Source organism: Epinephelus lanceolatus, chromosome 18 (assembly GCF_041903045.1).
Source record: "Epinephelus lanceolatus isolate andai-2023 chromosome 18, ASM4190304v1, whole genome shotgun sequence".
Taxonomy (NCBI): domain Eukaryota; kingdom Metazoa; phylum Chordata; class Actinopteri; order Perciformes; family Serranidae; genus Epinephelus; species Epinephelus lanceolatus.
Genome location: NC_135751.1, coordinates 25,118,988 through 25,146,239, shown reverse-complemented (window position 1 = coordinate 25,146,239; position 27,252 = coordinate 25,118,988). Strand labels below are relative to the sequence as shown.

The window sequence follows — 27,252 nt, the reverse complement described above, 5'->3', positions numbered from 1 at the left end:
CCGCATTATTACCAGAACCCCCTCCTTTCACCACATCACCCCTGTCCTCCAGCAGCTTCACTGGCTTCCAGTCAAATTCAGAATCCATTACAAAATCCTTCTGTATACTTTCAAGGCCATTCACAACCTCGCCCCCCCCTACCTGTCTGATCTCCTCCACATCGCCACCCCCTCTCGCTTCCTCAGGTCGTCCTCCTCCCTCCACCTCTCTGTGCCCCCCACCCGGCTCAGCACCATGGGGAGCAGAGCTACAAATCTATTTCTCTTTCACATTTTCACTGAATCACTGTCAGTGCATTGAGCAAATCATAGGTTTGCTAAATAAAGACAGAACTGAGGTGATTGTGTTTGGTGGCCATAATGAAAGACTTATGATTGCGCACCATGACCCTGTGTCTTTAAAAACTGTAAGACAAGTGAAATTGGGTACTCAGACTTGAATCCAAATTTTAGCAGTCATATTGAATTAATTACAGTATCAGACTTTTATCATTTGAAAATTATAGCCAGAGTTAGAGAACTCGTGTCCAAATAGGAAAAAGGCATATTCATGCATGATCTGAAGCACATTCAGCTATTACAAAAGCGACTAAACCTTCTGCCACCAGTTTTATAAAAAGCAAAAATAAAGGCATTATGCCTATTTCTGCTCTACCTGTTCGTCAGATAATTGATTTTAAAATATTACCATTAAAGGGATTAGGACCTTATTATGTTCCTAACATGGTATATCCATATGAACCTTCAAGAACGCTCATGTCTTCAGACTGGGATCTGCAGAATGTCAAGGGTCAACATGAAATTCAGGGGAGCTGCATTACTTTTCTACATATCTGGCTGTTTGAATTTAAAGGTTCTGCAATGAGAGAGATGGAGAAAGTTTTTAAGTTCCCCTATGTTAAAACCGGTTCACCAATGAAGAAATGATTAATTCTGGTAAAAAAAAGTTGCATACAGAGCAAATAAACTTAAAAAAAAGGTCAGTGTCACCCAAAACTGGACTTTGTCTCCATTTCATGTTTATTACTAGGCCTATTTATGTAACTAATTTTATATTTCTTCTTTTGTTGTTAGTTTCAGTGATAGTGATTCTTAATTGCTCTCCTTTTTTATCTTATCCTCTTGTAATTCTTCTGTGTAATTTGTAAAGCACCTTACGTTGCCTTAATCTGATTGTATTGTTGATTGCAGGCTGAAGAGCTATCTGCAAAATTAGTCAAATACACAAGAAGTGAATCAAGCGATGGAGAAGGAAAAGAAGTAAAGAGGTGGTACTGGCCCCTGGTGAAGTGTGTGACTGTGAGGGTGCCTAACAATGATCTTCTCCAGCATGTCACACTTGTGGATCTTCCTGGAAATGGGGACCGTAACAAGAGCAGAGACAAGATGTGGAAAGGGGTAATTTATTCACATGTAATGCTGTTTATTGTGTCTTACTCTGTTATCTGGAAACTTAACAGTGGTTTTTACAAAGCACTGATAATTGATTATTCATTATTAACTTGTTATTTTGTCCCTTCAGGTTGTTGGAAGTTGCTCTACTGTGTGGATTGTGACTGAAATGAAACGAGCAGCAGCAGAGGATGAAGCCTGGGACATCCTGAAAAGTACCTGTAGCCTCATCGGAAATGGTGGCGAGTGTCAGCGCATCCACTTTATCTGCACCAAGTCTGATGAAATTGGAGTTTTGGATGATCGGTAAGTGATTTAAGGTGCCAAAAGTAAATAGTTTAATATAATATCCTAATTAAACATTAAAGCATATGGTGCCAAGAGCTCAACAGGAAAACATAAGCAAATGCATATAAATTGTTGCAGCACAGGTACTGGTAGCATGGGTGGGTTATGAGACAAAGGGCACCTGGGCACAGATACGCAAAGGAAACTCAATGCCCCAACACCTGTTTTACGTATGAGCAGGACAAACAGACTTTGAGGTGGTTTTGGCTTTTTGTTGATGTTGTTTATCTCCCGGTAGTCAAGGTCATTTTGTGTCATCTTGTGGTTGTTTTGTGTCTCTTTGTAGTTGTTTTGCATCCCTCTGTGGTCTGTTTGTGTGTCTTTGTGGTCAGTATGAATCTTCCTGGTCAGTACGTGTTAATTTGAGTGACATTTTGCAGGTGAAGGCCAGAGGGGCCCCTGGGCCTGTGTCTGGTAGACTGTTAGAATACTTTGTTGTTAGTTCAGGGGCAGGGGTTGTCAAAATCTGAAACTGTGCCTCCAAAACAAGTCAAATTGCAAAAACATATATATATATATATATATACATACAATACAGGGAAATTTAGACACTGCTCAATTGAATTACTTCCAGTTAATTAGTTAATTGGATTCATAGTGTAACCTAGACTGTCTTTTAGTCCGTGCATGGTAGGTCAGCTGAATATGAAAACACTTGATATTTCTCGACAGGCTGGAAGCCAGTTTAACATATATATAGAACATAAAGTTCCTAATAATAGCTTGATAAATAAAGTACTAGAAAAAAAAAGAAGAAATACTGATGGTACTATTAAGTACTATTAGTAGCAGTAGCTGAGTCATTATTATGTACTGCCTACTACAAGTATTGCAAACTTTATGCAATACATAGTACATGTACTACAGGGACTGTGCACTATGTGTGTATAATATTGTATGTATCTACAATATGTTACAATATGTATTTAACATTCATAATCCCAAAAGTAGCAGCAGTAGTATTAGTAGTAAAGGCTGTAGGATATGATAGATGGAAAACAATGATATATAATGTTAACATGTTCTTTAAAATGAAGTTTCAGCTACTGTCCTCTGAGACACACCAACATGTCTGTGAGTTTGTGTGTCAGTGGTCGTTGCTATGGTAATTAATTAGGAGGGCCAGTCAGCAGCTCAGAGCAGGCAGCTGTTTTAATGGAGTTGAAACCTCTCAAACACCTAATTTTCCTGCCAAAACCATGAGTCCAATCATCAACATATGGATACCACCAGAGAGAGGAGATCCTCCCGAACGAGCAGATGTCTTTTTTATGTTTGTGGTGTCAACAATGTGATCATGGTTGCAGGTTAGAGAATTGGTACCCCCAGCTCTTTTCAAGAAATTTCTCGTCTCAGTTTACATAGGAGTGAATGAGAAAAAAAGGCTCTCTCTTTACTTAGAGGCTCAGTGAGCCAAATGTGTAAGTGTGTGTGATTCCAAGGACACATTTTTGTGACTGTCACAAATTTTCCTACATTTTTATGTATAAATTGTGTATGCCGAGTAAAAAATTCTGGTAGTAAGAGCGAGATGTTCAGAAAATTTCAAGGAGATCTTCCAGATCCTCCACACTCTAGCGATGATGGTACCACTCCAGCTCTGTCCCATTGTCTCATGAGCCATTTAAAGTTTGAATAATTTTTCTACATGAAAGTATGGTGATTTGGTGTGGCCTCAAAGAGGAGCAATTTTAAGTTGATTTCTTGACGATCTCCAATCACTTTGAATGGAAAATTCTATGCAGTTTTTTGGCAAATTTCATAAAAAAAGGCTGGGCGAATGTTTGAGAAAAGTCATAGCACACAATTTTCCACGTTTTGATCTACTTTTTGCAAATGTATTGGCAACTCTGCGGGGCAAGTAGTTTACTTGGCTTAAAATCAGTTCTTTCAAGGAAATTCCTTTAGAAGCAACAACTACTTGTAAACTCAACACAATTTTCAGGTTTAATTTCTCCAAATACTGTATGAGGTGTCACTTCATAAAATTTTTTTTCTTACAGTTCAACAAATGCTGTTCGTGCTCGCATACTTCAAGACAACATGCAAGCCAAGGACACAGTGAACAAAGATTTCAGAAAACTCAAGGAGGTTAAGGTGAGTTGAATAGACTAACAGAAAATGTAACACAACAATTTTCTACAACTGCAAGCCTGATGTGAAATCAAACCCTTTTATCAGAAACATTTCAGTGATGAATGTTTCAAAGTCTTCACAGTGAGCTCACAAGAGTTTCTTCAGCAACAACATCTAACGCCAGAGGAAACTGGTAGGTGACGTCTCATATATGAGCACTCTGTGGATAACAGAAAATGTACAACAGCTCCAACACATGTTTTGTTTTAGTTTACATTCACCACTTTAACTAAAACAAAAATAACTAATTGAATTTTGACATTTGAATTTAAGTATGTAGTTTAAGTATGTAAGATGTAATCTGATTTTTTTTTTCACAGAAATACCCAAACTTCAGGAATTTCTGCAAGAGCTCAATGACTGTCACTCAGAGACATTAAACTATGTGTCAGGAGCTCATGGGATCCTCTCTCTGATTCAAGGGGCCAGAAGTAGAGCAGGGGTAAGATCAAGTCAGGCTGAGTGTCCATACAGTGTTTTTTTCTGAGTGGCAGCGTCTCTATTCAGTTGTTCCCAATGAGGAGAGAACGTGAAGGTGCTGCAGCATCTTTTGCGAAGCTCTCTGACTCAGAAAGGCGCTGGTGCTGTTACTGTTGCTCCCTCTCAGGCAACCAATCATATTTTAGATGGGGCAGGACTCTTCACCTTGGTAACCAAGAAAATGGAGGAAAAGCTTGTTCTGGCCGTGTCCATCTATCCCAAGCTGAGGAGGCAGGGGCCTGTTTCATAAAGTGTACTAAGAAAAGTGAGGATTTATGTCCTGAACCTAAATGAACTAAGCATGTGAGAAAGTCAATGGTAAAGTCATTGTACATTGTGTTCTTGGGTTTCAGGCTCATTACATTGAATCATTGGGCATTCTTTGGTCAGGACATTACAGCTCAATGACACTACAACTCTCAATGGGAGTCTACCTACCAAAATGAGCCATCGTCCCTGATGCTCTCTGGAATAGTTTTATTTTTTAATTTATTTATTTCTTCATTGCTATGATTTTCAAATATATATTTATATTTTATGAGGGCCTCCATATTTGAATTTTTTAATTGTATTTAAAATGTGTTTGGTAGATAAACTACACCAATCACCAGTCATTGTTTTCCAGTCGGGTCAGTGTTACAGGAACTGTGGTTATTAATCAACAACTCAGACAGTTAGCAGGCCCTGGTCCAGGTTATTTTCCCCACATAAGTTGCCATAGTAACTGAGGCTGAACTATGTTGAATTTGATTTATGGAACTGAATAAACTGAAAATGAGTCAGACTAACCGAAACCAGCCTGGCTTATTTGGTAAACTTGTTTTAATGGAATGGGCCCTTGATCAGCTGGGCACTGAATTTTGCTGGTGAGTGTTGTATTTTATCACCATACATGTTTTAAGCTTGTTGTTAGCTGTGAAGTCTGTCCACGTGCAGGGAACACTTATTTGATGAGGTGCTCCCCAGCAGCCTGCAAACACTTTTCTGACAGAGAAAAACACTTTAAGAACACAAGCCCTAATGAAACTTCTCTCATTGTCTTTGCAATTAATATGGACAGGAAATAATGTTTAAGTAAGTCAGCTTATATTAATACTTGCAAAAGACAGACTTCTGGCACGCAGATGTCAAAACACAGTTTTACAGTTCACCATACAGAAGTTTTAGTCATCAAGATTGTCGATTTACAGAATTTTTGACGTTCATAGAAGCTGCATAACAACAGTAATTAATCGAGCCCAAACTGCGCTGAATTTTTGGGGCTGATTCCTACATTGTGTTCTGTTAAAAATAAACTTTTTATATCAGTGCATACTGGACAGCATATAAGCCGATACCGATATATCTATGATAGGCTACTACTGGCAGATAAAATCATTCCGGCTCTAGTAATTAAAGGGTGGCCATTACTCTGCACAAACTGAATTTCATGAATAAATAAATAATCAATATTGTCCTCAAAGAAAACAAATCAGGTAGCAGTATAGTTTCACTGCTTTAAATACTGAATGTGTTGTATTTGATTTCAGGCTGACAGAAACACAGATGTGTGCAGAGAGCTGGAAGAAAAGATGGAGCAGGAATTTGAAAAAGTCAGACAGCCCATGCAGAAGACTTATGACACCTTTGAAAGATGCCTCACTGAGGGGGTTGCAAAATCCAAAAGTTCCTGGGAAAGGCTCTTGAAGTCGGTCCTAAAGCCTGTACGTATTTGAATCCTAATCACATCAACACAACTGATTTTGGATCACATGTGAATTTATATCTTTAACATGTTTCTGTTTTATTTATTTATTTTTATTTTTTCAGAAAATGAAGGGGAGCGCTTTTCACAGGATACTGAGGTGTGTAGTTCAGAATGGCGGCACTCACCAAAGAAAGAAAAAACCCCCAATAAACCTCAATATGAAGTTAACTTCATGCCTGACTGACAGCATTGATGAGGAATTCAAGAAGACCTTCCCGTAAGAAATGACCTCATGAAGACATAAAACCCTGTGTTGGCTAATCTTTACAAGCTATGGAGAATTAATAAATTCTGCATCATACAGTTGTACAGATTATGTAATATAATGCATTAATACTAATTATAATATCAAAACACAAACTTGTCAACACTTCCTGTATGAAACATTTCAAACTGTTAACATGTTTCAGAAATGAAGCAAAACGTGGACCATTCAACGGGATCATCAACACGTTTTCACTTGAAACAGAGAGGCTGATGAGAGAGAGGCAAGAGTACAAAGATGTCGAACTGCAACTGATATTTCTCAAGACAGAGGTAAAAGTTGACGATGGTACCGTCTTATTCATCATTCCATCATTATGCTGTTTGTCCAGGTCGGGGTGATGAAAGCAGAAGGGTGAGCAAATCAACCCAAGCACCAAGTTTGTGACTGAGGACTGAAATGAAAGGCTTAATGCTGAAAAAAAAAGATATTTTGACCTGTTAACATATTCATAATTATTACATCGACAGACTTTATCAATACATTAAATGCTGATAGCAAGTGTATTTCTGTCAGTTAAAACTGACTCAGTGAAAAATTAACAGCTGCTGCAAAGCCGACAGATCCCCCCAATGTCGAAGAAGATTTTGGACCTAAGTCAACAAAAGATATGTGCACCCTCACATGGTGGAAAACGGGTCCTACTCTGAAAATCAGTTTAAATATTTTACTGCTTTTCATCAAAAAGTATAATAAACAAAATTAAATGCAACACTTCTGTTTTTGCCCCCATTTCCACAGATTTAAGTTAAAGATCTAAGACTTGTTATGCACTCAGTAGATATATCTCTCAAATTTGTTCAAATCTGACTTAATGGGCACTTCTTCTTTTCTAAGATAATGCATCCACTTGATAGGTGTGGCATAGGCATATCAAGATGCTGATTAAACAGCATCATAACTATACAGGTGCTGCAAGTTTTAATGGAGCCTGTTGTTAGCATGGTGACTGCAGGAATGTCCACAAGAACTGTTGCTGGTGAACGTGGACATAAAAGTGACCTTTTATCGTGATCATCACCATTATTACTGAAACTGAAAAGATTGCAAGAGGTTTCAGCTTGAAATGTTTAACATTTTGAACTGCTTGAAAACCTCTCGTGCTTGTGATATTTATGGTTTAAACATGGTTTTCTTAAAGACTAATGCCTCTTCTCCACCATCTGATCAATCACTGTATCAGGCTCTCTATCTTTCCCTCCAACTGGAAAACACCTCAAATCACCTCTGTTTTTAAATCTGAGGATCCAACCCTGGTTTCAAATTACTGGCCAATTTCATTTCTCCCGTATTATCAAAATTATTGGAAAAACTCCTTTACAACCAACTTAGCACTCACCTTGAAAGCAATAACTTCAGTGACTTCCAGTATGGTTTCCGCTCCACCCGATCAACTATGTCTGCACTATTGATATTTACTGAGCAAATACAAATCTCACCCAACAACCTCTAACTTGTAATATGGGAGTTCCACAAGGCAGCATCTTTGGCCCCCTACTTTTTCTCCTTTACATAAATGACCTTCCAAACGTGTGTAAATATTCTAATTGTTTTCTATATGCTGATGAAACTGTAATTATTCTCTCTGACCCAAACCCCGACATCTTAAATTCAAAGCTATCATCTGATCTGAACCACTTACATGACTGGCTGAAACATAATCATTTAACTATCACTGTCAAGAAAACAGAATGTATGTATTTTCAGTCCCCTAAATAGACAATATCTATGTCTGACCCTATTCAGTTTTCAGATCAAACACTAACCATCACAGAAACCTACAAATATCTTGGAGTATATCTTGACTCACATCTCACTTACAGTAGACACCACATTCAGAACCTAAAAAAGAAGCTCAACCAGAAACTGTACGTCTAGAACAAGATCAGACCATATCTCACCCCTGCTGTTTCAGACACATACCTAACATGCAATCATTTATGGTCCCTCACCACAAAGGAAAACATTGAACCCATAGCAACAATATACAACAAAGCTTACAAGATCCATGGTAACCTCCCTCTTTGGACTCATCAGCTCCTACACAACAACTCCAATCCCACACTTAGTGCACTACTTCCAAGTCACAGCACAAGACAGCAACACCTCACTAGATCAGTCTCACATGCACTTATTCCTATACCACCTTACAAAAACAATTACGGTCAGAGATCATTTTGTCACACTCACTCTAAGTTTTGGAACGAGATCCCACTACATCAGAGCAATACCCTCTTTTACACATTTTAAACACGCATTTCAACACCACCTGATGGAAGGACAGACCTGCAACCACTGATTTCAATCCCATATCCCATGCTACTCACTCCATTTCAGTCCACTGCTCTGCAATGTCTATGTAGCTGCCTACATTTTGTTGTTTAGCCTCTGCTAATTATTTCTGTTTGTATTTTATATTGTAATGCATTTTTGTTGCATAACAGGAACCTGCTGAAAACCAGTTTTTTACTGAGTCAGGCCAGTTTTAATTGTAACACACCATGTTACTTTTAATTCCTTTCCTGTATTAACAAATAAATGAAATGAAAGGCATGCATGTAATGATGCTGTTTAATAGTCACCATCCTGTATAATGTCTCCTGACCTACATAATGATGTGATCATTCAATGACTTGTCTTGTTTTTGCATTTTGTGTGGACCCCTGGGAGAGTAGTTGTTACTGTGGCAACAACTAACGGGGATCCTGAATAAAGAATAAAGAATCTGTATAATTCGTGGTCTCTCTAAGGAAGAAAAAATTAAGACAAAACTTGACAAAATCATCCGGGAGCAAAAGAAAATCATCTACAAGAGTCTGATGGAGACAATCGAGGAAAACATGCAAGAATGCTATAAAAGTAAGATAGTAGACCATGACATGTACAACCTGACTCAATATTACTACATACCTACATTTAATGTGATTGCGCTGAAAAATGTAATTGACATAATTTAACTGTTTTATTTTAGAAGCAGCAGAAATTAGAGGAGAAGGCTCGCTGAAAAACATGAGGAGCACTATTGAGAACCATGTACGAGATTCAAAGGACATCATATTTCAGAGGGCGAAAAACGTTATGTTGGAGCAGTTGGAAAACTTGATGGTTTGTCACATTTTTAAATACCTCATATAATTAATCAAACATGTGCTGTACATCTTTATCTTCCTCCACAATTGTCATCTTTTACATGAAGACTTGTTCAGTATTCAGGTTAAAAGTCTTAAAGCTGCTTTTGCTACTAAAACACTACAGGGACTTTCACAAACATTCAGCTATTGTTATTTATCTGAGACAGAAACATACCAAAGATTATGTAATTAATACAGCTGCATTTGTAATTGTATTTGCATTTGTGGTGCCTCCTGCTGGTCATTTTGAATAGAACTTTCAGGGTATGTTTCAGGTATGTACATTGACATATTCTGCAAGTTTCATGATGATCAGCCCAAGTGTTGTTGAGGTTTGGTCTATTTATGTACTGAGCTACGTCCCTTTTGAAGTTCATTGGTCAGTATCTTCTAAAACAATCAGATATCAGAAAATTTTGATAAATCTTGATAGGCTCGGTCTGATAATGATCCACAGAAAATTTGGTACAAATCAGACCCATGGTTTAGGAGGAGATGTCAGAAATGTGTTTTCCTAAAAAAAACAAAAAAAAAAATCAAACTTCTGTTGCGGTGTCCCCCTTTTGAGCAATTTCAAAATAATTTTACACACTTACTTCAACATTATTATTTAACATATCCTGCATGTTTTGTAATGATTGGACGAAAAGCCATTTTGATTTATAGCCTGATTAATGTTATGCCAAGCCCATTTTTTCTTGCATTTGTGTGCCCCCTAGTGTTTGATTTAAATGAAACTTTCAGGGTATGTTGCTGGCACCACTTTAGGCATTTCCTGCAAGTTTTGTGTTGATTGGCTCAACGGTTATGGAGTTAGGTCTATTTTTGTGCTGAGCCATTCATTGTGTCAGTATCTCAAAACACCATGAGATATCAACAAGCTTTTCAGAACTGTTGACATGCTTGGTCCAGCGATGATCCATAGAAAATTTGGTACAAACTGGACCAACGGTTTACAAGGAGATGTCAAAAAATGTGTTTTTCAAAAAAATTAAAAATGACTAAAAATCTTACCTGCTGACTCTAATAGGTTTTGAGGCTTTTTTGTAGGACACACTGAGCTGGACTTGTGAATCGCATTTCAAGCCAATCCCACTCACGATGTAGGAGTTATAACTATTAAAGTTAACCTTTAATTATAGTGCCCCCATCAGGCTGCTTGGAGTTATATTACTTAGGCAGCAATTGCACAAAACATCCAATCATTGGAGAAAATTTGCTTGGTTTACGATGCACCATCTCACAGGAATTTGCAAAAAGAAATCACAAGAAAAATAATAATAAAAATAATGATAATCGTAAACTGATACAAAAACAACAAGGTTTTAGCCCTTTGAGCTTAAACCCCTCATTAGCCAATATGCCCAGTCTGAGCTGCTCTCTGAACACACATCTAAACAGTTCATTCATGTTAGATTGAGTTCATCTTGAACACAATATTTGGCTGTGTGAGTGAAGAGTGATGAAGAATTTGTTAATTTAGGTGCTGATCCTGGGGGAACTGAACACAATGCAGGAATCAATCGAGCTGTCACTCAATACAGATGGTGACTCAATCCCAGGTAAATGGACAATGCGCTCTCATCCCAACTCGTCAAATACCGCCATTTTGTCAGTGGATCTAAATGTCAAAATATGACGTGCTAGGTAGCATCCTGTGTTGGCTTTGGACGTTCACGGACAGCGTCTCATTTGACACTTATTACATACATTATGTCTTTTTTAAATACATTTCCATTTTCTCAGGAAATTGTACAGCTCTGCTCATAACATGCATACAGCCTTTTTCAAAATAAACTTAAAGGGAAATTTCGGTTTATTTCAACCTTTCTCCTATCGTCCTAAATTTGTTTCAAGTGACTAGTAACATAGAAATAGCCGTTAGCCTAGATACAGCCGGGACGCACCTAGTAGCATCAGACCTGTTAAAACGTAATTGAACGGGCAACCTTCAAGTGCAAAGTTAGTCCACTAAACAAGCTTTTTTTCCACAAAGACCGCCTCATATCATTAGGATAAATGTCAGAGAACATATAGAAAACGACATGTAAACGTGTTGTCTTACCTTACCGGTGTGGTGCCATGTTAGCTCTGCTTTCCAAAGCTCAGCCGAAATATATCTTGCGAGCTCTAGATAAAGCCCAGCTGGATACTAACGTTACTCCAGGTGGAGGTGTCTCGTCCTCGGTCACATCCAGACCTTGAAAATAAGGCTGCAATCGGTCCCATTCCTTGCAACAGAGGCATTCCTCTTCTGTGGGGAAGCTCTTCTGTTTACCATCTAGCTCTGCTTTCCAAAGCGCGGCCGAAATATCGCGAGAACAAGCAACAATCTCATTGTGTGCCTGAACAAGCAGCAACAGCTGGAAGGCAGAACCGGACAGTAGCCTGAAAAGTTCATTCATTTATTTTATGAAAGATTTATAGAATAATGGCTGACTTTTTGCCAGACTTCGACTTTGTGGAGGAGGAATTTGATTTTGCAGAGTTTGATGGCCGCCCTTATTTATTTGAGTCAGAATACACTGACGAAGAGCTTCCCCACAGAAAGGAATGCCTCTGTTGCAAGGACTGGGACCAGTTGCAGCCTTATTTTCAAGGTCTGGATGTGACCGAGGACGAGACACCTCCACCTGGAGTAATGTTAGTATCCAGCTGGGCTTTATCTAGAGCTCGCGAGATATATTTCGGCCGAGCTTTGGAAAGCAGAGCTAACATGGAACCACACCGGTAAGGTAAGACAACACGTTTACATGTCGTTTTCTATATGTTCTCTGACATTTATCCTAACGATATGAGGCGGTCTTTGTGGAAAAAAAGCTTGTTTAGTGGACTAACTTTGCACTTGAATGTTGCCTGTTCACTTATGTTTTAACAGGTCTGACGCTACTATGCGCCCCGGCTGTATCTAGGCAAACGGCTAACATGCTAACTATTATTTCTATTTCACTAGTCACTTGAAACAAATTTAGGATGATAGGAGATGGGTTGAAATAAACCGAAATTTCCCTTTAATACATAGGTAAAACACCTTGCTTTTGGTTTATTTTATCAAGGTTAGGCAATAAAAGCATGTGGTTAGGTTTAGAAAAAACACCATGGTTTGTCCTAAAATAAGTATGGTATCCCAGCAACTACATTTTTAATAACTCCACTGAGTTTTGGTTTCACACGGACAGTGAACTACCAGGTGTGTGTCCGGTGTTTGTTTGTCCCATCCACCCTCCCACCTGCCCTATAGGGACTTTTTGGCTCTTTATACTGCGGCAGTTGCCAGCAGCATCAGAAATATACCGCTGCCCAGTGCGTATCATACCTCCGCAAAAGGTGCCTCTATATGTCTGTATCTGTTTCCAAAGTCACTGACAAAGTGGTGGTATTTGACGAGTTGGGAGTGAGAACAAGCCGAAATGGAACATTTAAAAATAGAAATATGTTAATCACTAAAATACTGTAAATATCTAATTGAAATGAATAAGTCACCACATTTCCAACCATTTAATAATTGACCAGTGCACTGGTGAACAATATGTTTTGTTTTGGGGGTTTTTGTAGACGTGTCAGTGGAGTTCCAGATGGTGAAGGACCACTATGATGAACTGATGAAAAGCCCAATTGAAGCACCACCACCGATGCGGTAAAACTGTTGTTAAACGTCCACATAATTCTTTGACTATGAACTGTTCTGAATAATGCTAACAATGCTTTTAATTATACTAGTGCTGATCCACCTGTCCCAGCAACCCATTCATGACGTGTGCATAGGTAAGTTTTAGTGAAACTGATGATCAAAGTCGATGATGGGAGAGATGATATGACAGCCCTGCTGTAATTCATTACTGTTCAATGTCACAACTTCACTGTTTGTTTCTCTGGTGGACGTTTCAGGTTTGCTCAGTGGAGAGAATCAGCAGATGCCTGATCACCCACTGAAGGTCCCTGTGGGCACACTGATCCCTCAGAGACATGACACCTCTGGATTTGATCTCAACCATTTTTGTCAAGTTATCGTATCCCTGTTCTTTTTGAGTTTTTAATGTACTTTGAGTTTGCTTGTTGTTGTGTATTACATGCAGAGAGACATTTTTGCTTTCAAGTGATTATAGATCAGAGGCAGACAGAAAATGTGGGGAGAAGGGTGGAGGGAGCTGGATTCAAACCAGAGATGTAAGCCCCTTTTCCACCGAGCAGTACACTACAGTTCAGTTCAGTACGTGTTTTTTATCGTTTCCACTGTGAAAAGTTGTGGATGGTACCAATGGAACCGTTCTGTACCGTCCCCATTTTTGGTCCCCCTTCTGTTGGGGTACCTAGCACACAGATCTGGAACTAAAAGGTGGAGATGTGAACACTGCAGTCTGTTGATTGGTCAATAGAGGACGGTCACTCTGTTCAGGGCTGAGTTGTGGCTGATTTTGAAGCTCATGTAACCACTGTTCATACTGTGGCAAGTTTTATTAGACTGTAACTATAAAATGAAAGGATGTTTTGCTGCCTCTTGCAGCAGCTGGAATCGGAGAAAAAAATAACTTCATTCACTAGGCCAACTACTGGCGACTTTTAAGGTGGAACATTAAAGGCCCGAAGATACTCGGGCGTACTATGAGCGGAGCGGACTCCACGAGGAATGTCTACAGTCATTCGGGCTTCCATAGTCGAGCGCACTTCCGCGTTGTAGTTTCCTGTAAAAATGTCCATGAACAATCCCCACGATGTGAAAAATACATGCCGAGCAGTCACTGGTGCATGGAGCGGAGTCCGTGCGGTCGTAAAATCTGAGCTTTGCGTGCACAGGGTTTGCGGACGTCCGCTTTGAGTCCGCGCGGACCTCCGCGGAGTCCATTCAGCGTACATTCCGCCCGAGTATGTTCGGGCCTTAACTTGTAATGTTACTCAATGCATGAGCTGACAACGTGAATCAACACACCTTAAATGTCACTGTGACAACTTTGACCATTACTTTAGTTTTTATAGGACATACACTTTTAGTAATGAGTGGATCTTCAAATGTTAATATGTATTCATTTTGGTGGGGTTATGTGACAGAATATATCCCAATCCTCACTCCGAGAAAAAAAGCGTTGTGGAGCGTTGTTCCTGTGGGCACCAGCAACACTAAACCCCTGAGCTTGCCTGAGAAGGACTAAATTCACAAACCTGCTATTTTTAAATATCCCATGGAGAGAGACTCTCACTGCAGCCTATTTTATTTTGTTCTGAAAATGTCAGCGTGCAGCCTCGTTCTGTGGACGATAAATGAGGTGCAGACATCCATCTGTGTCAATAGAGTGCTGGACATAGCAGTGAGTGACAACAACCCCATCCACATTTAAGAGTACTGTTTGCAGTGGACACTCTAGGGTCTAGGTACCATGTCTGAAGGGTTACTTTGGTTCCAAAGATACTATACTGAAAGTGTTTGGTGGAAACGGGACTATGGTGGTTTTTATGGTGTGGGTCTAACCCACCAGTGTACTATGATCTCCCAGAGACTTTTTGTTTTTCACAATTAAACATGTTTTTCTTCTTTTTGAATATGTGCATGTTTTTTCCATGTTTTTTTTTAAATTATATTTGTTTAACGTTGAATGATTTTAATGATATTTTGGGTGTCTCACTTAAACCTTGAACCTTCTTTACAATACATACTGTGAGTTAGATCTGACACAGACTTTTCAAAGAGTGATCCTGATGTTTTTCTTTCATCTTCAAGGACAAAACTGTTGCTTACTGCAAAATAATGACTTGTGTATGTCTTCATTCATATATAAGAAGTAGAGAGAACTAGTCTAGATTATAGTAATAAACTAGCGTATTTGGCTTTTTGTTATTTACTCAACAATTGCTCTGTTTTAATCTACATTGATTTTAAATGCATAAATGTGTGTAATATGGTATACTGTCCAATACACCTCAATAAAGTTCCCTTTTGTGAATGCCACATGTAGTTTGGCTTCTTTGTGGTTGATGTTGGTTTATATTAATTTTGACTGTAAGATAAACAACAGATTTTTCAACATTGTTCTTGTCTAAATCCTCTAACTGAAAACTCTAAAAGTTCTTACCTAAAGCTAAGTTTCCTGACATAAATCTACATTACAGTACCCAAGCTCTTACAGTAACAGACACCACAAATGCTATCTATCTGGTGTCCAAGTAGTTGTTGTAAATATATTGTCCTTTGGTAAATTATACCACAGTACATTAGACATTAATATAGGCTTGTTCACATAGTCTTGGTGTTTGTGAAACAGAGCATGTCAGTGTGTAAAGATTGTGTAATTCTGCACGGTCATTATCAGCATCACTTTTTGTTTCCTTCTCATCAGTCAGTGCACTCCCAGTGCTGATAAAGGATCCCTCTATGAAAAGGTGTATGCAGGGTTAACAGTGTGCTTGTTTATAGTGTTGTCTGATTTTTTTAAACATTCACATGCCATCAGGTGACAGTAATATTAATTGCTGTTCAGGTTCAAACAGGTTCAACAGAGGTGTGTTTCGTTTTTAAGATTAGTGGTAATGGCAGGTATGTGTTATGCTAATATATGTTAGCAAAGTGCCTCTGACTGATGCAACAACAACAAAAAAACAATCAAAAAGTGATTCGTCACCACTCTTAACAAACCATTTTTCACTTCTTTGGCTGATCTAGTATGCCTTGAGGTTAGCTCCTCTTTGGCACAGACGGTTGAATCCTTTCTGTGTGAGTTTGGGTGTGTGCACGGTGAGTAAGCTGCTGTTGATGCTGTGTGCCAGCAAGTTTTATGACATGTCTCACTATGCCTTTGTAACTTTGTTAGAGGTAACCGTCCCCACAATGACTGAGGCAATCAGCCTCAACCAAACTGTTATGATTTTCACCTCTCACATTAACCTGGAATAGGTGTGGTTGGGTGGGGCCCCAATGTTACCACCTTCTGGTTGTAAGACAGTTTGAACATTAGATCAAGTGTCCTATATTAATTATTTGCTACCTTAAAGCTGAAGGTTTGTGCCTTTTTAGACATTAACATTGTTATTCAAAAATGTTGCTTTTGGTCCTCATTTTGGAAAATGTCTACACAGTCCGGGTGCTGTTCATTTCCAAAGATTCTATTGTAGAGAAAGACATGTCAGTTTAGCTTCTGTCCTTATAATGATTGCTCTTAATGTCCAACCAGGCTCAGTTGGGGTGTGTTATTAATTTCTGATTAATGGTAATGGCCGGTAACAATGCATCTAAGACTATTTTTGTGAGAGTCAAAAGGACAGGTCAGCAGAAAGCTTTCTTCTTAGAGGACATCAGGTGTAAATGTGAGTATGTGGATGGTTGGCTTGTGGCTGTACCAAACACTTATGAGAGATATTAGTCCTACTGTGTCGGCTTAAATCGTGAATGACAATCAGTGTTGTGTGTGATTATTGATTGTTTTATCCTGTGTAGTGTGTCAGAGCACACTTTAAAAAATGATTCATGGGGCTAGTGGATAACACTTAAAATAAAGAAGTTTTAAAAAGCATTACAAAAAATATGTTTTTTACATTAAAGTTTACAACTTGTTTTAAGAAGTTGGTCAAATCGAAAACATATTTACCATTTTTGAGTTGGGTTGAATAAAAGTAAATAAATTACAATGTCTCTTTGACCACTAAATATCACCTTAAATATCACCAACTTTTGGTTCCGCTTGTTTTTCGAGGTCAAAGCATATCACAGTGGTTGTACTAAACTAATTCAGTTTGTCAAATTATAAAGACTCATAGGATTGGCTCACTAATGACAGAGTTGGAACTACTTAAAAAAATTTGTGCAAATTGTTACCTTCATTTTTAAAAGTTGAACCAGTGGATTTTTTTTAAAGTGTAGACAACAACCGACATTGTGTCAGGGATGCCTCATGATGTCCCAACAGGAACATGAGTATGTTTCTATCGGAATGTCATGAGGCAACCACTCCCATCACAGCCATGACTTTGACCAAAAGACTTTGACTTTGCTGTTGTGGACTATTGTGAACATGGCATAACCAAAGAGGAGCGATGTAGTGGCTGCTGTGAGGTGGGATTGTGAAATGGCAACAACACCCCAGACTTTTTGATGTTTCCTCGAGGGACTACCACAACAGAGTGAAAAGGAAAATTCTGGCATGAAATAGCAAAGGCACTTCAGCAACTCAGTGGGGGAGCTTTTACTGTCAAACATTGGCAGGAACTTGACAAGAGTGCAGCAACAACGACAAGAACCCTCTCCTCCCGTCCTGTCCTTTTACAACTGGTGAAAAGTAGTACAAAACGTACATTTCCTTAAGTCCAGCACCTAAGTACAATTCTGAGATTTTATTACTACTTCCTTCTAATGTTATTTACTTTATACTTTAACTCCACTTTGTTTCAGAGGGGAATATTGTACATCTTACTCCAGCACATTTATCTGACAGCTGCAGTCACTAGTTGCTTTTCAGATGAAGAATGTATATTTAAAACAGGATGAACTCATAAAATGTGATGTTCAGGATTAAACCAGTGGTTCCCAGCCTTTACAGCATGTGTCCTCTTATTAAACAGTTCCTCCCTTGTCATGTTTAGAACAAAGAGTCTAAAACTTCGAGTTGTTAGTTTAACCAAAGAGACATTTCCCATCCAAACTTCTCAGATGATCCAGTTTAAACAACAGATCAGCGCCCAGAGGAATAAACATAAACATGTGTGTATGTGCTGTGGGGGGAGGGGAACTCTGTGATGCTGACTGTGTGCAGGGCGTGTATCTATTTGCCATAAGAACTTATAACCAGAGTTGAAGGGAGGCTGTACCACTAAAAGAGTCAGTACCAGTTTGCAGTACCAGGAAGAAGCGACAGCAGCTGCCGGACTAAACCAGTTTGGTAAAGTTGGAAAGATCATCATCAAAATTGCAGAGAATTGTGAAGTCTGCATGAAGTCCCCTTGTGGGCTGGATGAATTCTAGCTTTGGACAGTCATTTTAGGCGGGATCGTCGTGTCCTCCTCCAGCCCATTCATCTTCAGTCACCCAGATGTAAGTACGCTAACCTCAATGCATTACATTCACAGCTAAATATATTACTGAGAGACTAAGTTTAACTGTTAAATACTATGTAGTAGCCTAGTGTGCTGTTTTGACATTCACTGACTATAGATTTAATATTTAACATGTAAATAAACTCCAATCCTGCATCCTCCAAAGAGTACTTCTGCCTGCTAAGTTTTTTTTTTTTTTTAATCAAGGATGTCTGGAAAGTTTGAGTCATTTCTTTCCATAATAACAAAATGAAAGTGAAAGAGAGTGGTATGGTGGTGGGGTACTAAAATTGCCCTTTGGTCAGGCTTGTCCTTGTTGACTAATTGTCTCAAACTACAAGTTACTAAAAAACCTGCTGAACTAAACATATTATGAATCCTTTTTTATTAAATCTGCTTCTGATTGTACAGTGCCATTTCAATCAGGAAAGACTGGTGTGGATGTCTGTGGAAAGTCTTTGGCGATTAGACCCCATGGAGATGGTATGAGTTAAGGAGGGTGATGAATCCACAGTTGAATAGGGAGGTGGTGAAGATAGATGAGAGGAAGATGGAGAAGTGCTGAAAATCTGGATGATATGATGGGTGGAGGTGAACGGGGTGGAGGAGGGTGTGAAGATTCTGTCTAAAATAAGGGCTGACAGCAGCAGAGGAGAGAACAGATTCAAAGGTTTGCAGTGGTTTTGCTGATAGAGATCGTGGCAAAGTTTGATTGGATAACTAGAAGAGTGAACACCCATAGTCAGCTGACAGGAGGAAGCAGTGGGAGCGGGATGGAGAGAAAAGAAATCTTCCTGATTGAACTTAAACTGAGCTTCATTTATTGTTCCTGTTGGTGTAATTTAAAGTGCTTTATCAAGATAATCCATATCAGGGCTTGATTTCTATCACAACTGTCTGCTCTCAATAGTCGTTTAAAGAGACACTGACAAAGCTTAAATGTTTGTCTAAAATGGGATTTAAAACAATGATTATTCCCACAGGAGCATGTAAACCACCAGATCTGTCAGTTTATCTGAGCAAAAGATTCAAATGGGTTTTATTGCGATAAAAAAGGTCTTAACACAAATATTCATATGCAGTATTTGTATCCTATCTCTGTATCTCTAAAAAATTAAGTTAAGCCATATGCAGCTTTCAGACAACCTGTCATTGTCTGCTACTACTTTTAACAGTGGAAATTAAGCTGCTCTGCAAGCTCTGCACAGCAAGTACAAAGAGCAAAAGAGGAAGTGCAGGTTTCCTGTGATCTGAATTTATAGAGTTGTCACTGCTCCAAGTCTCTCAATGAACTTTGCTTATACAGCTCATGATAGCTCGATTATCAGCAGTGATTTTCTAGACCTACAAAGTTTTTTGATTTGGTCTTTTTTCCTTGGTGTTAGCGCTTCTACCACAAGACAGTAAGTGACTAGTTAAATATATTTGTTGTTGTTGTCTTTTTCAGTTGTGTTTTTGTTGTTATTTCCTACTTTGTTGTGCTGTAGCCCAAAGACAGTAAGACAAGGTTAATACCGTTAAACGTCCAGTTATGACTTGCACATGACTTTAAGTCATTAAAAAGACATTCGTCCTTATAACTGCACTCTATCTATATTTCACATACAGTGCCTGTTAGCAGGAGAACTGAGCTCTGTGCAACATGCTGTGGCTCTTTCAAAAACAGACTAGGGGCAAATTTCTTTTTCTGGGAGCTTCTGAAACACTCTGCACTGTGTCTGCTGGAATTACAACAATTGTCTTTAGTGGCAGCGATCAGCCCAGGTGGCTGGCAGAGATCTGCACTCTACTGAGTGCACTTTTCTAGTTAAGGTTGGATTTCTTTTCACATATTAACATTTACAACAAGCTAATGATGCTGTAAATAAATGTCTGTTTGAAATGTGTGGACAGGTAAGTGAAAAGCAGAGCAGACTCTAGTAGAAAGAAACGACAGATGGTCAGTCATTTGTGATGTAACTTTCCACCAAATATTTGCTGAGGACACTTTTGTCAGAATGCCATTATCAGTCTCATGACCCCTTCTTTTCCTTTAGTGAACTATAATTGATTGTAACTGTTTCCAAAATGCCAAGCAGTAATGGTTGATCAAAACATAATTTTTTGTTTATTTCTCTTTACCTTACAGTTGCTGTTCTTGGTCATGGATGATTTTGTTCGGAACAAATTAACTGAATGGGATCTCAGTGAGTGGACTGAAAAATTTCAAGGTAATACTGAAATGTCTTTCCATGCTTCTGTGTTGGGCACAAATATTATACAATGTTGGTATCTACTAATACAGACATAAAAAATGCTGCAACATGTTTCTGCAGCACAGTGCTGACTTATCATTGACAGACATATTTTTAAGACAAAGGGAGTGATCAGTGTTGACAAAGTAAAAACCAGTATTGTAAAGATCTTGTACATTTTATATTAAATACTACTCCTCCAATCCCAAGCTACACCCTCTTCAGCGAGCCATGGCCCCAAGGTAGAGGGCTCTGCCTGTGCTAATATTAAGGTTACAATATCGTAACCTTTGTTCGATCTCACACATGCTCTGCCCTCACTGAACTCTTTGGGTACAGAGGGTCCGCTGAATGAACGCCCTGTTGTGACATAACATCAACCCAGCTTCACTGATCTTGACCAGCTAAAGGTTAGTCACTGTAGCCTGGCTACTTGTTTATAACCTAGGCAGCCTCTTTGTCATGCAGCAGTGGTGGCAGAGGTTTCCTATTCTCTGACCACCCAGCTGACGACAGTAGCAGGTGGGTTGTCAGGAAATCCTTGAGGGGGGGCACGCTGTTTCCATGCAACCCTGCACCCTGACAAAATTCACCGAACCTGCACAGGGCTCTTTTTTTTAATGGCTGCTGTCAGGACGTCTCAACACACCGCCAGATGTCTGGAAGAGGGTGTGAGATAAAAGCTGCCTGAGCTGGGCGAGCCGGGCCATAAAATCCCACACACAGATGGCTCCCCAGCTTGGGTGGCAGTGGAGAGGGCAGCAAGAGCCCAATACTTCCTGCCACAATGGTCATCACCAGCACAGAGATGTAGGCGGCGGGGGTGAGAGCCTCAGAGTCATCAATCTCGAGCTCTGGCTCGCTCTAATCGCAGCTGTGCATCAAATGTCTGAAGTGATCCTACCACTGTTGGCACCAACTCCTGGGCAGCTCTTGGCAAGCTGTGCAGGGAGGTGGCTGCTGAACACCAATTTCTGCATGGTCTGCATCCTGATTGGCTGGCCACATTTATTCAGATTCAGTGTTTGAATGCGGGCACAGGATTGGAGGAGTAGTATTATCCATAGAGTCCAGTAGAGGGTGGAGCCTGTCTGAGAAAAACTGCTGCTCTGTAGCATGTTTTGAGTTATTGAGATGAAGATCTCAGCACAAGCAGCACTGAAACAAAGACGAAAGGGTGACATAAAATACAATCTTAAGTGCTATATCTTCAGGCTGGCACACATTACAGGATTTTTCAAACCTTCACAGATTTAGAGACCGCACACTTGATGATAACAAAAGACAGATCGCACAAGATCTCTCTCTTCTGAACTTATAGTGTGTGGTGTGCAACGGGATGAACTACGGAGCACACCACACACTAACCCATTCTTCAGCAGAGTATCAGGTTCTTGACGCTCAATATTCCAAATCTCGCGTGGTAAAACGTGACTTCAGTGTAAACAAACATGGCAGACGTTAGCTGTTAGCGATTACTTACCGGGTACATCCATTGCAGTAGCAATTTCAGTCCAACTCTTCTCTTTGTCCGTTCTGTTGTGGTACGTTTTGGATGAAACATTATATACGCATTCATGCTGTTGCCACAAGTCAACAAGTTGGTGCTCTATTTTGGAGGTCCAAGAGACTTTGCTCTTCACCGGCGCCATATCTCATGTTTGTTTTCACTTCCTTTTCCGTCAGTCAGCTGACTCAGCTCGCGTTTTGATTGGCTGTTGGTCCGGTACACGACATTACACACTGTACATGCTCGGCTCTTCTCGGAACACCCCACTCGCTACAGGATTTCTGGTCACAAATATTAAACATGTTCATTATTTACGATCTCTCCTTCCGAGGCCTTCCAAGCGGATCGGACTAGACAAAATCACTCTGAACACACCCCACACCACAGGAAAATCAGACACGATGTCATTTGAAAACATCAGACAATCGGGCCTTTGCTGGCTTTGATCGGAAGGGGGAGATCGGGACAAAATTCGGCCCAATTATCCTGTAATGTGTACCCAGCAATAGGCAACTGGACTTGATGAGTTTCATGAAGACGTTTCACCTCTCATCAAAGAGGTTTCTTCAGTTCGAACGCACTGTTGCAGAGTGGCAGGCTTAAACTCTGTGTGGGTGTGAACCCTTGCAGAGTCAACTCTGTTGGGTGAAACGTCTTCAAGAAACTCAAGAAAGTCCAGTTGCTTATGATATAGCACTTTAGATTATCATGTCTGGGTGACTGAGAATCTTCACTAGATTAAAATACAATCAATACGCATTCAGCTCAAACAACCAGGCTATCAGCACTGTGTGTCTGTAATGCTCACACTTATTTCCCTCCTTATATCATTTATTTCTGCAGAGATTTGAAATTAGTTTAAGTTTTGCATGACTATGATTCAACTAAATATTTTTTGATTTCAGATGAAGGCATTGACACTGAAAGTCTTTACTGTCTTGGCCATGAAGAAATCGCTGCCTTGATCCCAAAAGTGGGACCCAGGGCAAAATTCAAGAAGAAACTAAAGTTGTTAAAGGTAATGTTCTGCACTGTAAAGACAATTAACAAAACAATAATACACAATCTCATACAATCTCATTGATAACAATAGCATTAAAGAGAATGTAACATTTCCTAAAGGTGCTGTATGTTACTCTGGAGAAAGAGTTCATCGTTGAGTCTCATTCTCAGGTCGTCAAATACTGGTGCTTTGGGTTTCGTTGTTTAGTCCAACTACCAACCTAAAGCGTCTGTATTTGATGACCTGGGTATTTTATTGTAGACACAGCTTACAACTTCACACACCGTACAATGACACAGACCCTCGAAAACAGTTTACCAAACATTCTTATACCTTTCCTCAGATAAGCATCACACCTAACTTTTTGTGTGTGTATGTGTAGGTAGTTGTGATTTCCTGTTGTTTCTAGAGCTCTCTCATATTGCCCCACCACACGTTTTAACATCCTGTTGTTCAGCCCACAACATCCTTTTTCCAAATAAGCATGTTTTCCATCACAATGTTTGACAGGTAACTCTGTTCTAAGACCTCTCCCCAGAGTGAGACTGTTCAAGGTTGCCCAATTTTTTTTGTTTTGCCTCAAACTTGACCTTAAAGGTCAAGTATTGACTTTTCGCCACCACATATCCCTCCTTTTCTACCAATTAGGTAGAACATACATAAATGATGTCAAATGGCCAGATTGCTGCTGCTGTCAGATTTTATGTAATTAATCAGGGATACAAATGTGAATTAACTAAAATGAACAGTAAGTTAACAAATCATGTGTCATATGATAGAACACATGTAATGCAATACTGTGATGTGACAAGGTGTGTGCCATCTGTCAAGTCCTTGACTCCTTGGAGTCATCCCGCATAGTCCTTTCATTGAATCCACACCTGCAATGTGCTGCAACATTAGAAGCTCTCTTTTATTATTTCTCAGAGTTCATTTCACAGCTCTTAATCATCTACTTCTCCTGCGTCCAGAGGATAATCAGAATCATCCAAGTAGGCAGGGATGGGGGACCAAGCTGGATATCTCTCCCCATTCTCTGTATCCTTCTGATTGAGGTAGATTTGCGCTATTTGTCGGAGTATCATCATGTTCAACATGTGAGTCTGTTGGAGACCAGTCACAAGAGTCATCTGTTTGTCCACAGCCTTTGGCACTGCCTCCTCAGCATGGGGATGATGCAACATGCCAAAAAGGAAACTGGTATTACAGCTATCAATGCACTGATTCCTGCTTTAGTCAAAACGGCTCCCTATTTCCCTACAATTTGGTCTAACCAATCCCAAGTCCCCCTTAACAGCACCACCATCAGTTCCACCCTCAATTTTGTGAGCTTTTCCATAGCCACAGAAAATATACGTACCCTCAGGTGCAGTATTGTTAGGAATGAAGGTGCAGCAGTATTTCCCAAACATGTGACAAACTCCTCCACTGTCTGCTGTTAGCCATCCCAATACCTGTCTATTTTGTAGAGTCACTGTTGTTGTTGCATGTAATTGACTTCCAAATGCTTTAAGAATTTCAGGTGTAGCATTGGTATATCTCTGCTGATTGTAGTAAATATAGTTTATCCAATGAACATTTTTATTAATGGTAATCCAAGGAAGTATAGATTCTAGTCCAGCTCGGACCTCGTCTTGTGCTTTGAACACATCTGGAATCCCTGTGGGCAGACTTTAAGTGTATCATTTACTCTATCATAAAACATCAACACCGGTTGCTTCAATCGCACTAGTGCGGAAAGCCAAATTCATCAAAGTGGCAACACATTTCGCAAGATATTATCTCCACACATCCAATAACTGCAGTGTTTCCCATTAATTAACGAAACTATGGCGGCCCGCCATAGTTTAATTTGACCCGCCATAGTTTCTAAATAAAAGATTTAGGCTGCCAAAAGTATTGACTTCTCATGATATAAATAATATCTCGAACGCCGTAGCGTTTTGTGCCGATGTGCTCAGGCTGTCAGATCCAGCGCTCGACAGTGCGAGCGTTTCACTTGAACAAAAATACGTGTGTGCGAACTGTAAAAAATATTTAGGGGCACATGTGCGCATAAAAAAAAAATCAGCCGAAGCAGCCTATATTTTTGTCAATAAAAATATATGATAATCTAACCGCAAATGTTGGAGGAACTCCAGCCGCCTTCCCTCTTCCCCTTGTGACGAGCAGCGCAACCCCAGGCGCGCTCAGTTTGGTAGTTTGGCAGACCGAGGTGCGCTGAGATGGGTTTGGTGGCGCAGCAGGGGGAGGTGTTGACAGATCCAGCTTGGCGCAGTGACAGTTTTGTGCCAAAAGGCTTCGCCGAAGGTGCGCTAAAAGCTCGCCATCTGAAACCAGGTCTACTGTCAGCGCAGGGGGAGCGCAGCCGGTGTAAGCCGAAGTTTGGCTGACCGGCAGACAGTGCGCACACGTCACCAAAACCTCACAGGCAGGTTTCCAGAATATCAGGCACATTAACGATGCAATAAATACCCACAAAACCACTATTCAATGCAACTATCTGCAATCAGCACATAAATGTATCTCTATATCGACTGTCCCGTCACATCTGATGTCAGATCAAAGGGTATTGGCACCGTTTGGCATGTTTGGCACGCGTAATGGAAACCCAACCTGATTTGATTAAACAGCTGCAAACTAATGACTTCACACCCCTCTAAGCCAACCACAAACAGCCATAGCATCAGATAGGGAGTATATATTCAGCATCTGTCATCTTAGAAAAGTCAAAAGAACAGAAACAGGGTGAGTCTGCGAGAGAGAAAGAGAGAGAGCGCGCGCGCACAAGAGAAATGCATCATTGATTTACAATTGTGGTGACCTCCTCCCAGGCTACCTTTGCATCATCAGCCCGTGGAGGTCTGCTCGCAGTTCCGTATATTCGGACACTGCGAGCAGACCTCCCGGACCAAAACATCAGGTTCCTCCTGGGAGAAGTTTGGCCGTCTGACGCTGCTGCTCTCTTCTGCCATGGCGAATTGAGTAAACTCTCATTACGCCTTCGTGCGGCACATTTAAGGGCAAGGAGAGGGGCTCATTTGATTGGTGTGATGTGTGTAAAACCCACTCCACGCCTTCTCTCCTCCCTCTTTCCGACTTGCGCAGGTAGGAGGGATGGAGGTGGGAAAGAGGAGTAGCCGCCCCAGCGCACACGGTGTGCCAAACTTGCAAAATCTGCCTGGCCACACCCAGTTGGCGAAGCGCAGGTGCGCTGCGCCCCCGCCTCGCCCGGTCTGCGAAACTAGAGCCCAAAGTGTGGAGAAGAGGAACCGGGAAAAGCGGCGGACCTCCGGGGAAGCCTGCTCCGTTCTCGCCGCAGTTAGGGACCGTTCGCCATGGTACTGCTGCTGGGCAGGGTGGAAATAAGTCCTGTAGAGTTACAGAGGACCTGGAGAATGTTTTAGGATAGCAATAACACTATATAAGATAATCATATTACAAAGATAATATAAGATAATAACATTAAAGACAAAAGTAAATTGCGATACTTTTTCAAAACTTGATGATTTTACCTTTCTGTACATTTTGCATACAAATTCATTTCAATTTCAATTTACAATGTTCAAAATTTTCTTCCGGGGGAGGGGGGGAGATGACTGCATAGTGGTTTTTGACATATTAGCAGATCCTGGTATTACTCCATTTGTTTTATTTCCGTAGTGGCTAACGTATTAAGCGTAGTATTTTCCATAACAGTTGCGGTGACTACAAAAAATGGGAACATATGTTGAAACGTTGAACTTTGTTGGATTTAGTGTCATATTTGCCTCCATTAGTTAAGTGAAATTGGAAATGGTTATGTTTGTGTTGGCCACATCTCCATCCATAATATCTTTGTCAGTGATGTTTAGCTGTGGGTCCCCTGGGGAAAAGCTCCTGAGGATGAAACTTTCAGTATCTATCTCCCTTGGGAAATATTCCATGCACGTTGTTGGTTACTCGGGTAATTGCATCGTAGGAATAGCTTGGATTAAATCCTGTACTCAGT

At 40.1% G+C, this 27,252-nt stretch overlaps 2 protein-coding genes across 5 annotated transcripts in view; both read left to right on the top strand.

Moving 5' to 3' along the window:
- LOC117268684 (nuclear GTPase SLIP-GC-like) overlaps positions 1-15,786 on the top strand; it is a 43,038-nt gene extending 27,252 nt beyond the window's left edge. Inside the window, exons 10-23 of the mRNA XM_078161032.1 lie at positions 1,192-1,398; positions 1,523-1,698; positions 3,744-3,837; positions 3,922-4,009; positions 4,197-4,318; positions 5,886-6,059; positions 6,166-6,320; positions 6,514-6,640; positions 9,119-9,227; positions 9,340-9,473; positions 10,983-11,061; positions 13,055-13,136; positions 13,220-13,264; positions 13,388-15,786. Of these exons, the coding sequence (XP_078017158.1) occupies positions 1,192-1,398; positions 1,523-1,698; positions 3,744-3,837; positions 3,922-4,009; positions 4,197-4,318; positions 5,886-6,059; positions 6,166-6,320; positions 6,514-6,640; positions 9,119-9,227; positions 9,340-9,473; positions 10,983-11,061; positions 13,055-13,136; positions 13,220-13,253 (1,581 nt within the window). The 3' untranslated portion in view covers positions 13,254-13,264; positions 13,388-15,786. The remainder of the gene's footprint in view (positions 1-1,191; positions 1,399-1,522; positions 1,699-3,743; positions 3,838-3,921; positions 4,010-4,196; positions 4,319-5,885; positions 6,060-6,165; positions 6,321-6,513; positions 6,641-9,118; positions 9,228-9,339; positions 9,474-10,982; positions 11,062-13,054; positions 13,137-13,219; positions 13,265-13,387) is intronic.
- A 2,481-nt stretch (positions 15,787-18,267) lies between these two features.
- LOC117268683 (nuclear GTPase SLIP-GC-like) overlaps positions 18,268-27,252 on the top strand; it is a 33,512-nt gene continuing 24,527 nt past the window's right edge. The window contains exons 1-3 of one of the 4 annotated variants that reach the window (XM_078161031.1): positions 18,268-18,512; positions 20,643-20,724; positions 23,164-23,276. In XM_078161031.1, coding sequence (XP_078017157.1) covers positions 20,658-20,724; positions 23,164-23,276 — 180 coding nt within the window. In that variant the 5' untranslated portion in view covers positions 18,268-18,512; positions 20,643-20,657. Of the gene's footprint in view, positions 18,513-19,765; positions 19,918-20,307; positions 20,327-20,642; positions 20,725-23,163; positions 23,277-27,252 lie in introns of those variants that run through there. The other 3 variants (XM_078161028.1, XM_078161029.1, XM_078161030.1) reach the window with 3 other exon arrangements.